A 15,608-nucleotide genomic window follows, 5' to 3' on the forward strand; every position below is an offset into this window, starting at 1 on the left:
CGTCCATTTCCCTCCTTGTCGGGATAAATGGTGAAACTTGTAGCAATAATACCCCCTTCTTTCACACAAACGCCTCCCCGCTGCCTTCACCTCGAGCCCGGCTGCCCCCGAAGCCTCGCGGCTGGGGATCTCTGCGCGCCTTTCTCCGCGAACAAAAAAAGCCTCCTGAAGGGGAACAAAAGTAACCACATTTTTCCTCCGTGTCCCCTTCTCCGCGCAGAATAACCCGCTGCCTGTCGCTCAAATGGGAATATTAGGACGTCAATCTCGCGGCCCCTGTGCGCCTTTGTCTTTGCTGAGTGGCTGGCTCTGCCTACCACACACCTTTTGTCCGACAATCCAATAAGAGCCATTATTCCCGCGAGCCGGCCCGGCTGCAGCTCGCTCTTCGGGGGTATTTTAGGTGCTTAATCGCGTCCTTTAAAGGACCTCAAATGGAGAATAACTTCCTCCTTTCACGTCGCCTGGCACCGGGACAAAGAGTTCCTGGTGCCTGGCCTCTCTCCCCTTAATATGTTCATGAGCAAAATTTGCCACCGTGCGTCTGATTCACGGTGACAGCGCCAATAAAAACCTCACAAAGTCCAACGCTCGTTCTCATTATTTCCTGCTATTTCAGTTTTTAGGATTTTAGCATTAGCGCGTTTTCTCGAAAGTTTACAATTTGATATTTTTTCTTCTGAACACAGAATAAAAACTCACCTTCTTTAATCTCTTAGGTTTATTTGAATAGATGCGAAATAGACTAAAACAATTCTCTGTTGAACCAAAAAAAAAAAAAAAAAAAACATTTTAAAGCAATTCAGTCTTTTCAGATGCTCAAAAATATACCATATTAAAAATAATAAAATAAAAAAACGACCATTCACGGGGAACAACGCGCAGACGTGCGCGTATTTTTCCCTTTTTGGATTTCAGTCCAATCAGAGCCAAACCAGAGCACCGAGACACACACACACACACACACACACACACACACACACACACACACACACACACACACACACACACACACACACACACAGTGACATCCATCCTTTACGCACGCGGCTTGTCGATGTAAATCCTGCGGTGGATCAAGCCTCTCAGTAATACTGACTCGGGAAACGGTTCTGTTCAGTGTGAAGTGGTGAAGAACACGAACAGCGCCCGGGCTGCTACCAGGCCCGGATCCCCTGCAGGGAGCCCTGGCAGGACGTGACCGTGGTCCCAGGGTGTGTCTGGGCCTGCGTGGAGCCGGCGAGGCCGCTCACGTTCCCCAGGTTCACGTTCATGAAGGCGTTCTGCGCGCCGGCGGCGGGCAGCGCCGGGATGCTGCTGTAGGTGCAGCTGTAGTTGGAGTTGTACGCGGGGCTGTTGTAGGTGTAGGCGGGGTATCCGTTATAGCTGTACGGGTTGGATCCATACGGAGCGGCCGCGGCGTAGCCCTGCGCGCCGCCAAGACACGGCTTCCCGTCCCGGACCAGCACCGGCACGGCCACGCGCCGCGGCGGGGGCGGCGGGTGGTGCTGCTGCTGCTGCCCCGCCGCCTCCAGGGACTTGTCCTGCCGCTGCCGCTTGCACTTGTAGCGGCGGTTCTGGAACCAGATCTTGACCTGGTTGGAGGTGAGCTTGAGCGTGGTGGCCAGGTGCTCCCGCTCCGGGGCGGACAGGTAGCGCTGCTGCTTGAAGCGCCGCTCCAGTTCGAAGACCTGCGCCTGGGAGAAGAGCACCCGGGGCCTCCGCCGGCTCCGCTGCTTCTGCACCGGCCGCTCCGACTCACCGGGGCCGCCGTCCGCCGCCTCCTCCCGGGGCAGCAGCCCGCAGCTCTCTGCGCAGGTCGGAGAAACACGGGGGAAGTTAATATACACAGATAGATAGATAGATGGATACTCTTTATCCTTTGGGAAATTTAAGTTTTCAGCAGCCACATACAAAAATAAACGAATAATAAAAAAATAAAAATAACAGCAACAACAAACAGCAACAGAAAGTGTGAGCTCAGGCTGGTAACCAGATTAAAGGTCAGTAGGCAAAACGCTAAATTTCTAAATATTTTGACTTTCAACATATTTAGGGTCGAAACTCTAACGTACAGTGATAACTTGTGAAATGCATGGATTTGGTGATTGTAGTTTAAATTCTGTGTATAGAATCATATTTACATCATAATTACATTCATGTCTCACTAAAACATTTGCTTTTAAAAGAATCCCGTGTTTTTTAAATGCTATCTTCATTATGTTATGATAAAATAGTGAGATAAATTGTATCTACATCCTGATTCACTGTGATTCCAGCAGGAAAAGCAAAAAGACAACAGCTGCTTATCGTGAACTGAGGTGCAGACGCTCTGACCCTGCAGACTCAGTAAACAACAGCCTGATGCTCACAGGACCAAGAAAACACGTTACTGCAGAAACACTCAAACACTGGACTCCTCCAGATGCAACAATCCCAAGAAAGACTAAAAAGAAGTTCCAAACTGTCTGTTTTTATTTGAGTGAGTGAGGAGGCCACATGGATCACCACAACAGTTATTCTAATGAATAATCGCGCGTCCCCTGAGCGGAGGAAGCTGGACTCCGCCGCTGTGTTTATCAGCTGCTCCTCCAGTCATTTCTTTTACAAGCCTCTTTAAACTAATTGTCGGTTTATGGTCCACACATCATAACACGGCCGCGAGGAGCCGGCGGCGCGGCTGCAGCACTACAAAGTGTTTGACATCTCCAGACTTTACTGGATCCGTCCTGACTTTTGCCCATTTGATAGCTCTTTATTGGGATGCTGTGAGCCGTCAGGAGGTCGAGGAGCTGAGAGGAAGGCCTCGCGGGACATATTGCCACGCGGAGACTGAGAATAAAGCTTTGGAAATCTATGAATTGAAGCAGATTATTTTGCGCAGTATTTGTTGCGTCTTTTCTCAAAACAAACAGCCAATATGTTTTCCCTCAAATTTAAAGAAATAATTCTTCCAGTCGATTCACACAAACTTTGAAGCTGAGTATCCTTCTGTTGGCCGACTTTTAAGATATTCCGAGATGTTATAAACTAAACTAAAGAAATTACGCACTGTGCGTAAAAGCTGAATGCGTTTCTTCATTTTTAGTTGCCACATTTTTGTGGCTTATGCAAACATTGAAATTATGAGATAATCTAAATCAGTATATGTTCATCCTCTGGGCTTTATCCATGTTTCCCTTCCTCAGTTGGTGATTCTACAGACTGTTCGTCGCGGCCGCTCTTTGTTAGTCTTTTGTCTGCAGCCTGTTCGGGCTCGTGTTTTCCACTCACTGCTCTCCTGCTCCTCCAGCTCGGCGGCCTCCAGCTTGGCTCCCTGTAGGCCGTGGTGGACGTACATGTCCGGGGAGAGGCTGGTGTCCCCGCGCTCCTCCTCCCGCACCGCCAGCGCGCTCAGGTAAGCCAAGTTGTCCTCCCCGTCCGAGAAGGACGGGCTGTCCCGGGCCCCGGCCAGCATACAGGACGGTGGGGTCTGGAAATGCTGCTGCTGCTGCTGCTGCTGGCTGTGGACCCGGTGTGTGAGCTCCAGGGACCCGGACTGCTGCTGCTGCTGCTGCTGCTGCTGCTGCTGCTCCAGCTTCAGGATATCCTTGACAGAAAACGGCGTGGAGGTGAGCGGGCTCTGCAGCATCATGTCATCCAGCTCCTGCTCTGCAGCATCGAAGAAATGAAGCCCGCCGAGTAACATGCACTCCCCTTTCTTTCACCCCCCCCCCCAAATTCTTTTTACCAAGAAATAATCGAGCTGAATCGCCCCTTCTCTGGCAGCTGGAGGCGCGTTAAACCTCCGCAATCCCTCATCGCCACAAATCCGCAGGAAAACTCTGCTGCTGGTCCCGAGTTAGTCCATGAACGAGTGCCCTGTGGGACAGACGGGCTGTGTGGGGCTCTGTGCGGAGTTTGGAGCGTCTCTGCCTCCTCTGCTGTCAGGGGGAGGGGTGTGTGTGTGTGTGTGTGTGAAATGGAAAGTCCGTCTGCGCTGGAAGGGAAAGATTTGGGAAGGAGAGTGGGAGAGAGGGAGGAAGGTGGGGCTTGCTTTTCGTGTTTGCGAACACTAGTTTGGTTTGTTGACTTGTGAGGATATTTGGTGGGAAGAGAAATGCATTGAAAACCAAAATCTATCCACCTTTATCCTTTATCTCCCGCTCGTGGAATTCAAGAAACCGCATTTTACGCACGCGTTCTGCTGCAGTAATCTCATTAATGGTGCTGCTGTACGAGTTTTACCATGCAGCCTGTATATTTGAAGACAGCTTTTGACACACTCTGGGTCGTCTTTGTGGCTCCACGGCTTCCCAGGGCCTCGTGAAGTTGTATGAGATGGTGCGTAAATCTGTGGAAAGGCGCACAATGACCCTGTGCTGATGGGAACTTAGAGGTCAAGGTCAACTTCCAGGTCAAAATAAAACAGACACAGAGGGAAACTATTTAAAATGATAAGGTTTGTTCTGGTAATCTGGGATTTTTTTTTTTATTAATTTTTTTTGTTGCTGTGCAGAAATATAGCTAGAATTTCGCCATCACGAGCCACCAAAACGGTTTTAAAACTTGTTTTGGAGCTGCAAACAGCAAAGGAAAAAAACCCTCTTGTTATTTAGTGCGCAAATTAGTCAAGTTTTATTCTAAAAGATCTGTGAAGTCTTCTCTTCAGACGTCCAGCTGTGTCGCTCTTGCGAGGGCCGCGGCAGCACGCGCCTTACAAGGACATCTGAAAGAGTTCAGAGATTCGTCTGATTTTTACAGATGTCACACCGTTTTTTTTTAATTCCCCGGATCAAATAGAAGAAAATAAAATATACACGATAACTAAACTAAAAGGCACAACAGGTCCCTCCAGTTTAAACTTCTAACTCATTTATTCCACGTACAAGTATTTTAACAGATTTTTACTGTTTACTTTCGGAATTTCAGCAACGAAAACTTCTTTCAGAAGTTCTCCAGATGATTTCGGTGTTTCTCTGCCTGTATCCGCGCGTCCTGCCGCTCCGGTGTCCCTCCGCGCGCTTTATCGCTGCTGTTGTATTAATAACCGCTGTGGGCAGATAAGCCGGGCCCCCCGGGGCAATTAAAATTCCTCCAAGAAAACTGCCCGACGTTTTTAGCCCGGCCTAATCTGCTCCTATCAGCTCCCCTTTCCGTTTTGCGGCGGGACCTCTCGCCTCTGTCACCCCGCTCCCCCTGCGCCTCCTCCGGGTTTTTCCTCTCTGGACACTCGGCAGGTGGACGCTGATTGAAAGACCTCCTAGTACGAGCATTTTAATTCAGAGATACTTTTTCGTGTTCATTTTTGATTCAATGCTTCTCACTGTCTTCATATTTTACATTGTTAAAAATCGGTTTTGCGCCATTGACGCACAGCAGAGTTTTAAATAGTGAATGATTTCCCTTTTTTTTGTCCAAAAAATTAAAAACATTGGGAATATTTTTCACTGAATTCCTCCAAATGATTGGCTAAATACTTTTGAACACCACTCTCCCATCATATTTTCTGTTGTTTGCAGGTAAGGCCCTAAATCAGACCATTAGGGTTACTTAAGAAAACTTCCTTTTCTTCTTCATTTTGTTAACCTCCCTTAAAACCTTTAATACTTTATTTCACATTCACTGAAAAACAGTTAATTGTGACATTTAGTTATTATAAAATAGTAATAAATAATCAACAATTTCTAGTTTTTGTCCAAAAAGCATACATTTTGTTTAAAATGTTCATTAAGTTTCAATAAGTGATGAGCTTCATGCCATTGAACGTGTTCTATTTTGCATCTAAGTCCCTAAATCTGACTTCCTTGAGCACTGGGGATGTTTTTGCACAAGTTTCCAAAACTTTGCTAGACTACAGTTTCACCTTCTGGTTTTTTTTTCTTTTTCGAAATGAAATTCTTGAATTTAAACTGATTGGAGGGAAATCAATACAAAACATCTAAAAAGACCCAATAAAAACAATGTATTTATATAATTGTCATTAATAAAGAGGAATAATTTTAAAATGAAATGTGGGACTCATCCAATAGCCTGTAGAATGGTAGAAGGACACTTTGTCCCACTTATTAAGAAGATGTATCATGATAGACCAATTCACCTTGTTTATTCAGCTTCACATCTGTTAAAGAAATTAACTTGTCAACTCTACTGAGTCTTTGTATGAACTGTTTCCTTCATATTTTCTGTTCACAGGGTGAAGAAGTGAAGGAAACCTGCAGGTGAAGCAGCTCAGGAGGAAAATCCTGCATGTGACTCTTCACAGATAAGAAACACACTTCGTCCCAAAAGATGCAGAATTCTGAGAACCGTTTGTTTTACATTTTTCTGAGCTCCTCTAAAACTTTCTTTGAATATTTGGAATCCTAGACACGAACAAGAAAGCATCAAAAGAAGTTTAAATGTGCTGAACACCTGCCTCAAACTGAACTAAATCCTCCTGATGAGACTGATTTAAGAACTGATCCCAGACCTGCACCCAGTCTGTGGGGTTTGTTTCAATCTCACTCCTTCATAACTGATTGTTTTTAAAAATTAGATGCATATTTTGCTAAACTTTAGTTAGATTGACCATTTTTCTGAATTCAGCTCCTTTTTTGGAGCGCTGATGCCGATAAACTTTTAGGATGTCAGGTTTTTGATGGATGTGTGGCTGCAGCAAGTCACGTTTTAACATTCTGAGAGAATTCTGCAAATACTAGAAGGTTATTTCTGTTGCGCTGCAGCTCGGTGCTGGACGTGGAGGAGGAGGGAGGTGGGCAGGGCGCCTGCAGGTAGTAAATATCCCGCTGCTCTCTGCAGACTCCACGGCGACTCTCTCCAATTCACGCTATATCATCATCGGCGCGTCCTCGTAAAAAACGGCCAAACAAGGCCGGATAGTGTTTAGACTGGCACTGGGCCGCCTCCCCTTACTTTAAATAAGCATTAAATCCAATGACGCCAGGCTGAGCGCTGTGTTTTCTGGATGAGCCGACGCTCGACAGGAGGAGGAAATAAAACCAGTCGAGCCGCGGCGATTGGACGCCGGCGTTTATCCCAGCATCCTCCAGAAGGATCCCCAACTGGGTGAAACCGTCGGCTGACTTCACTTTCAGAGCACTCCTCTCCTGCCTGAGCAGCTTCTCTCATCCAAGCAAAGTGCTCAGTCCGGAGCAGTGTGTGGTTCAGTGCCTTGCTCAAAGGCACTTCAACATGTGGGCGAGGAAGACAGGAGTGAACCTGTAACCCTCTGAATGAGAGTGGATCGATCAGCCGAGCCACGGTTATCTCAAAAGGCCGTCCAGGACCAGGGCCACTTCCTTATTTGATGTGACCTTGGCTGACCTTGAAAGCAAAGTTGTCTTTTTTTCTTCTGCACATGCTCAGTAGATGGACAGAGTGCAGGGTCTCCTGGTCCAGGTCCTGGTCCTGGTCCTGGTCCTGGTCCTGGTCCTGGTCCTGCATGTTCTCCTGGACTTGGTAGTTTTAGAGTTGACAGTCACTGTAAAACTTGGTGTTGTGTCCTTAATGACGGAGCTCTCCAGTGTTCATGTTCACAGTTCTCTGCATGCATTCTGTGTGGTTTCATCTTAATAAGAACAGCAGCACCAACTCCTGGCCTGGAAGCTGCATCATTTTCAACATTTCATGTAAATGAACATCGTTTTCACAGTGTTGTCATTTCAAACAAAAACTTTTCTGAAAGGAAAATGCAGAAACGATGTGAAGGAGGTTTTAACTTGTTGCTAATAAATCATCGTTGGGGACAATTGTGGGACAATTTTTTTTTTTTTACATATTCTAAGATATTATTATTGTTGTGATTAATTTGTGATAAAAATCTAAATTCCTCTGGAGCTGTTGGGTGTTTTTATGTGAACCATCGAAGTTCTCCATCTCAGTGCCTGCTGGGAAATGTTTTCCCACAACAATCAGATTTATTTCCACTCTGAACCTCCAGCAGACACTCAGACTCAGTTACATGACATGATATGTTCCATGTTGTTCTGGACTGAAAGCTTTACTTCAGCAGGAAAAGGACGCTTGCTGTTGTTTGTCTGAAAAATAAAAAAACTAGTGAAAATTGATCGATTGTTATGATCAAGTTTGGTCTACTGGGGTCTGGTTCTGCTGGCTCTGGTTCTGCTGTGGTCTACTGGGGTCTGGTTCTGCTGGCTCTGGTTCTGCTGTGGTCTACTGGGGTCTGGTTCTGCTGGCTCTGGTTCTGCCCTGGACTCTGCCGGTGCTGCAGAGAGCTTCTCATTTCAACTTATCTTTCACCCAAACACAGATAAGTCGCTGTGAGGGCCTGAAGCACCTCCGCTATCTTTACACATAAACTCACCTCAACTTAAGAACGGCTTCGGTTCTTTTGTTTTTTGTCCTAGGACCTCATGTAGGACCTCATGTAGGACCTCATGTAGGACCTCATGCAGGACCTCATGTCCGGTTTCTCAGGTGTTGAACTGATTTATGACTTGAGCAGATAGTAAAGAGACGTGTCTAATAGAGATTTTAGACCAGCCCTCCTTCTCTCTGGATGTGTGTGTGTGTGTGTGTGTGTGTGTGTGTGTGTCTGTGTGTGTGTGTGTGTGTGTGTGTGTGTGTGTGTGTGTGTGTGTGTGTGTGTGTGTGTACACAGAGGAGGGAACAATAGGAAACGCTACACCTCTTGTCTGCTGTCATCTGTGGTCCTGCGAGGCGCCAGGCGGCTGTGGATGGGTGGATGGATGGAGGAGAAGAGAGGGAGAGATAATCTCCTCTACGCCTGCGTGGGCGCGTCATGTGACTCACGAGAGCAGGAGAGGAAAACACGTTTCACTTCAGGGCCTCAAACGGCCTGATTTCTTCTGCAGTGGTCTGGTAAGAACCTTCATTCCCTTTAAATGGTAACTTTCCACTTTGTCTTCACCGGGGTCCAGGGACAGGGGACAGGGTACAGGGGACCGAGTACAGGGGACCGGGTACAGGACAGGGTACAGGGGACTGGGTACAGGGGACCAGGTACAGGGTACAGGAGAAAAGTTTATGTTTCCAAACCTCAACGATTAGAACCAAAAATGACTGCAATCTCAAACTGAATGATGGAAAAATACAGCATCCTAAAAGCATTTAGAACGGTTTGCGTTATGCAGCCGTTTGCATGGATGTTCATGAATGAGTGAATGAATGAATGTCTGATGTTACAAACTCCCTCTGACAGTAGAGCTCTGAGCTTGATGCCAGTTTTTATTGCAGCATCATTGTAGAAACTTCATTTCTTTGGTGGTTTCCAGGTCCAGCTTGCAGCCTTTTAGCGGCCAGTTTTAGCCAGAAGACCTCATGTTTAACACCCCTGTGTTGGACCAAGATGGGAAGGTTTGATGATGATGATGATGATGATGATGATGATGATGATGATGATGTGGTGGTGATGATGATTATGATGATGATAGTGATGAGGATGATGATGGTGATGGTGGGGATGAAGATGATGTGATGATGATGAGGAGGTGGATGATAATTCAGGTGATGATGATGAAGGTGATGAGATGATGGTGAAGATGATGAAGTGTGTGTGTGTGTGTGTGTGTGTGTGTGTGTGTGTGTGTGTGTGTGTGTGTGTGTGTGTGTGTGTGTGTGTGACTTTTGGACTCTTGCTGTATTTCAGTCTTCTCTCTCATTTTGCAACATGTTTCCGCAAAGAAAATCCAGTCGTTATTTTAGAAAATCCACGTTACTGATCTGAGAAATGCGAGTCAGACGGATTCATCTGGATCCAGGAGTTGAACTGAATGTTTTCTACTGACAAAGCAGTGATGTGATCAGAAATGTAGTTTTATATTGAGTGACAATACTTGAGTCACTTCCACCGTGTCTCTCTGTCGATGTATCAGAATTCCAGTATGTTAAGATTAGAAGCTGATAATCTGAGTTTGATATTTTATTTTCTTCCTCTTCAAACAAAATAAAACAAAGCGCAATATTAAAAGTGAGACGTAAATAAACGGAAAAAAAATACATTTTGTCCAGATGCGTTTTAGAAATAAGATTACAATCTAATAAAAAAGTTGAGATTGAGATGTAATGACAGTGTCAACATGAATTCCATGTTTTTGGATCTGTTTGATTTCTTTCGCCATCGGATTAACTTTATATTATATAACATGTTTAGTCATGGCTTGGCTGTGTTTTAATTCAGGGTCTGCAACGTTTATGACCAACAGAGCTTCTGGGACTTTTTTCAATTAAAGGAATTTACCTGGAGCCGCAAAACCTGTAAACTGAGGCGAAGACATGCAGCTTCTGAAGTTCCATTTAGTTTTATGTTTCAATTACAATTTAGAGACGTTTAGTTTGACCAGTTCTTAGCAGCCTCGCTCTTCTTTTCCAACATTTTCACGTAATTCTGACATCTTAGAACAGAACAGAAATACTTCATTGATCCCAGAGGGAAATTCATTTATCCTTTAAGTTATTTTAAGGCTTAACGGACTAATAAAAAAAAACAGAACTGATGAAATCAATTTAAAAACAGCAAACATTATTCACATGGAGAAATTAGCCTTATGGCCACACGAGAAATGGCGTTTGACAATTGACAAATGACGTTTTATCAGCTTTCTGAGCAGTTTTTCTTGTTTCTCCTCATTTTTTTTAACCTTTTAGAAATTTTCGTGATTTCAGTATTTTTTCCATTTTATTTATTGTGCCTTTTCTAATGCAAAATATAAAAAGTCGTTTTGAAAACGACTCTGGGAAGGAAATACAATGAAAATAAGACTGAAGGTTTATTCCGGGATCATTTAGCTTCATGGAGCCTCCACCGAGGAGCTCTAGGCCACACGGAGCCACAGGTTCCACACCGGCAGAATTACTTCTGTATGAATTATCTTTTTATTTTTGTTTTAATGAAAGGGTTTTGTTTCTTTAATCCCTCCTTATTAGCATAAAATTGAAGAAAAACTGATACAAAATCCTTTTTTGTATATTAAATCATGAAGAAGTCAGATTATCGTGATTTTTAGGCACAAAATGAAGACGATCACTGATGTTATCTCTTTATATTTCAGATCATTTTCGGATAAAACGTGAAGTTAAATAATAATTCCTGTGATTACATCTCTGAACCAAACTGTCCTCCCTCTGCTGCTTCTGTCCGGCGGCCGTGCGTAAAACCTCCGTGCACGAAAGCTTGATCGTCTGCTGTTTAAAAAAAAGAAAAGAAAAGAAAACTCGCGCACGCAAGCAATTGCGCGTGCGTGCGTGTGTTTAGATAGCAGAAGGCCTGCGGTCAGTAATAGCTCCATTAGGCGGAGTGGGAAGACGCTATCTCACTGATCCGGAACGTCTGCGTCCGCTGCGGCCACACACCTCCAGAAAAACAGCGCGCGACCCTCACGAGGACGCGCGGATTCACCTCGAGAGGGCAAAAAAAAAAAAAAAAAAAAAAAAAATACAAGGCAAAGCAGAGCACGTCCTTCACCTTCTTCTTCTCAGAGAATGATTAGAAAATGAAAGTTCGCGCTCATTTCTGGGGCAGAGTCAGATTCGGCTTCATCCGCGCGTCATTACGCGCCGGGCCTCCTCCGGTGATGCGTCCGGGTCCGGGTCCGTCACTCGGAGCTCTGAGCCGCTCGGTGCCAGACAGGCCTCTATATCTCCGTCACACGAGCCCGGATCCAGGCCGGCCAGGCGCGGCCGGCTGTGTTTACGCAGCCTCCCGGCCCGCCGCGTGTAAATCGCGGGCGTTGAATGGTTTACCTAATGGGACTTCTGTTTCTCGTTTTCTGTCACCCGGCGCGCCAGAGCGCGCTGACAAACGACCGACTTTTACCGGCAGAGGAATTCTTGATTTATGTGGGAAATGGAACTTTTTTTTTTTGGTCCTCCTTTCACTTCTTCTGCTCTAACACGCAAATAATATCTGAAGAGACGCGAAGATGAAGCGCGCCAGAGGAGAGGAGGCCTCCCCATGGAGACGCCTTTTATTACTTTGATTCAGAGGAGATAATGTGTATCTGCATGGAGAGGCCTGGGGAGGCGGGGGGGGGGGGGGGGGGGGGCGGGGGGGGGGGGGGGGCACAGGGGGAGGCAGGGGGACCCCGCCGCCCACTGCATCCACTCCAAAGCCTCCACTTCCATTGTTATTACTGCAGAGGAAACAAGTCGTTTTAGGACCACAGCGCTGTGATTTATGAGCGTGTTGTTTCTCAAACTCAAGTAGAAAGTTCCACAGAGGCTTGTTGGTCTAATTTAATGAGAAAATCACACGTAGAAGGAGGAGAAAGGGGCTTATAAGGACTTTGGTCTTATCAGAGCGCAGAGATTCAGTTTGTCAGAGCTTTCCAGGAGCGCGGAGATTTAATGGTGAATAATTTCCACAGATAAACTCGCGCTGCGAGGATTCCTCCCGGGAGGAGCAGCATGCGTGTCTGTGCATAAAGTGAAGGGGGAAGGCATTAGTGCCATCCACAGCAGGGAGACAGGCACTCCATCAAGACGCAGACAGTCCGGATTCTCCTCCTGAGCCATTAGAGCGCCCTCCTCACCCCCCTCTTCTCTCTTTTTCTCACTGAGCGGCTCCTTTATCAGCTCTCTATCTCCCAAACACGGTCCTAAGCTGGCTGCGCGAACCAGCCGCGGGCCTTTCAGCCATCAATCAGCAGCGGGCCGAGCGGAGCAGGCCGGCCGCGGCCCGGCGCGCGGGACGGAGCTCCGGCCAGAGATCCGAGAGAAAACATCTGCAATTAAGACACACGAGGACATGTTTGGGTTCGATTGAAACATTTAGAAGACAATAAACCCATCTCCTTGGAGCAGTTAATCTCCAGAAACATCATTTCTTAATGATCTCATCTCGATATATGAGCATGTAATAAAATAAAAAATGTTTTTCATGCATCTCCAAGGAACGCGCCTTTTTCCCGATTTTTTTGCACACAGACGACATGGTGGACGATCCAACCGATTCTGAACTCTTGTGGCATTTTTTTAACGAAGTCAACAAGAGGAGCTTATATAATTAAAAGAAAGTTTAAGTCTTTGCTTCAGCGGCTAAAAAAATACACTCGGAGAGTTTCTGTTTTCCCAAGCCTCCTCGCATTTCCGCCTCTATGAAGGAGCAGGTTCGTCCTCTGAAGCCTTTTCATTTGTGTTTTCTCGTCTAAACAACCTTTTGCTTCTTTCAAGCTTCACAAAACCCTCACGGAACAACCCGGGGCGCAGAGGGCCTCTCAAACCGAGGACGCGGAGAAAGTTCTCCGCTCACGCGCCTCTGTCAGGCCTGATGAATTTAATCCTGCAGAGAAACCAGCCGGCGCGCGTCCAGATTCATCCTCCTCCGCCACGTTGCAGCCATCATCAGAGAAGCTGCGGGGTGTTTCCGGGTTTATGGGCAACAGAGGTGTGGATCACGCACTCACGCGCACGGCTGACCCGCAGGTTACCCCGTCACCCGCGCGCCAGGACGCGCAGGCCCTCCGTGTGCGCGGATCGCCGTTACCGGCTCTGGCCCTGTGTTTAGGCGGAGGAAGGGGTCTGTTTCCTGGAGCAGGCTAAACACGGGGCCTCCGGCCCCCAGAGCAGCCGCTCCGCTCCGCTCCCGGCCGGACGGACACCGGCAATAGATCACTGAGCGCCGGGGCCCCGGGGGGCCCGGGGAGGGGGGGTCACTGCTGGGAGCTGGGAAGCGTCCAGACCAGAGAGGCTGGAGGGGGAATCGAGCCATCAACCCTCCCCCCCTGGATGACAGCAGGCCGGAGGATGTTTATGGCTGCTTCTCTGCAGCTTCCTGCCATTAACTTTCACTTTCACTTCCACCAAAACCTCCACGGCTCCCCAGGTCCCCCAGAAGGTCCTCGGTTCCACCAGACCCACGAACCAACTCAGGGAGCCGGTCAGGGGAGGCAGGTGTCACTGCTGCGTCCTGATTGGCCCACTGCCCTCTGCACGAGCCTCCTCACTGGACCCGAAGAAGAAGAAAATAGAAGAAATCATTCTGTTCGGAAACGACAATCATAACACAGAGTAGGAGATGTAAATAAATAAATAAATAAATAAATAAATAAATAAAGGTGCTGTTTGGGACATAAAACTTTTATCATTAAATGTCCAATTTAATCCTGTTATTTATTCTGGATGAGTCAAATTATGACATGATGAGTAAAACAGACATCAGAAATACACTCTCTATATTTATTTACATAAATACATACACCTGTACATTTAAGCAATAAATATGAGTTGAGAAACATAAAAATAAGTCAAACCCAAAACAAATATGTATAAACTTTTTTTTTCAATATGTGGAAATATTCATGGTGGGGTGGAAAAAGTTGCCGACACTGTTAAAATCAACATTCAATTCTAATTATGTATAAAATGTCTGCATTCAAAACATCATCATGCAATCACGAATTTAACAAATAATATCAAGTATTAATGCTGGAAACAATTTCAAATTAAAAAAACGGATATTTCAAATGTAAAAAGAACAAAAAAACTGATCAAAACTTTCAGTATTACATCAGTTTTGTTATTTTCTAATTTTAAAAGTTGCAAAGTATATTTACGTGTGTGTATGTGTGTACATCCTTCTGCATAAATCCAGATGTATGTGTGTGTGTATGTAGGTGTATACATATATGAATCCAAGAAATGGATTTATTTTTTGTTTTTTTGTGTTTTTTGTATATCATGCATTTGTTTCAACATTTTAGCATGATTTTTGAACTTCATAAAAGCTATTATACATTGTAGAAAAAAAACTTGGTAAAATTACATTATTACACACAAAAGTGCTAAAAACTATCTATCTATCTATCTATCTATCTATCTATCTATCTATCTATATGCAAAACCAGAAATAAACTGAAAAACTTGACATCGATAACTCATTAATCTTGAAATCCTTTTCGTCTGCTTGCTGTTTTCAAAAGTTTCTGCATATTTAATTTGCATTCCCTTTCAAAGATGAACAGTAAAACAGTAAAACGTCACAAAAATATAGAGATGAGTCTCTTGCTTCAGCATCCAACACCATCCGGGGTGAATATGGTCGGTTTAAAAGAGTTCTGCGGTCAGCAGGCTTCTGGTTTGGTTAAATGTGATTTTACTTTCTTCTTTTCTGTCCTTTGAGATGAACCAGAAGTGTGACGGACGAGTCATGATTTGTTTTTCCTCTGTGACACAGAGAGGCTCAGATCCTCCTGCTGCTGAGAAGTCTGGATGTTTACCTGCACACATGTAAACCCCTAGTGTGTGTGTGTGTGTGTGTGTGTGTGTGTGTGTGTGTGTGTGTGTGTGTGTGTGTGTGTCAGGTGGGATCGTGTTTCCTTTCAACTGAACTTGATGCTGAAACTGATCCAGTCAGTCCATTAAAGAGCCTGTTGGACAGCTGTAGAGGCATGTAATGACTCTGTGTGTGTGTGTGTGTGTGTGTGTGTGTGTGTGTGTGTGTGTGTGTGTGTGTGTGTGTGTGTGTGTGTGTGTGTGTCCATCCTCCAGCTTTGGTCCAGTCTTTGTACCTAAATAATATTTCTAATGTTCATGCTACATATTACAGTTATTATGTCTTAAAACTGGTTTTACAATATTTCATATTAATGAAAAAAAAATCATTGTTTATTTCCCAAAAATACACTTAAACGCAACAGTTAAAATGAAAA

General features: G+C 45.5%; 1 protein-coding gene across 1 annotated transcript; it reads right to left on the reverse strand.

Annotated features, from left to right (window-relative positions):
- Positions 1-1,157: 1,157 nt before the first annotated feature.
- Positions 1,158-3,646, reverse strand: LOC115390172 (homeobox protein Nkx-2.3-like). The gene is made up of 2 exons (XM_030093942.1): positions 3,274-3,646; positions 1,158-1,810 (listed from the first exon to the last, which is right to left on the reverse strand). Exons 1-2 carry the CDS (start codon positions 3,632-3,634, stop codon positions 1,158-1,160), a joined length of 1,014 nt encoding a protein of 337 aa, XP_029949802.1. The 5' UTR covers positions 3,635-3,646.
- Positions 3,647-15,608: the final 11,962 nt, after the last annotated feature.

Source organism: Salarias fasciatus, chromosome 6, assembly GCF_902148845.1.
Source record: "Salarias fasciatus chromosome 6, fSalaFa1.1, whole genome shotgun sequence".
NCBI classification, from domain to species: domain Eukaryota; kingdom Metazoa; phylum Chordata; class Actinopteri; order Blenniiformes; family Blenniidae; genus Salarias; species Salarias fasciatus.

What these genes read in the sequence shown, in the direction of transcription:
- LOC115390172 (XM_030093942.1), bottom strand. Translation starts at nt 3,634, where the DNA reads ATGATGCTGCAGAGCCCGCTCACCTCCACGCCGTTTTCTGTCAAGGAT. An exon ending in GCTGGAGGAGCAGGAGAGCA is followed by an intron (nt 1,811 to 3,273) that starts GTGAGTGGAAAA and finishes CGACCTGCGCAG; the next exon opens with AGAGCTGCGGGCTGCTGCCC.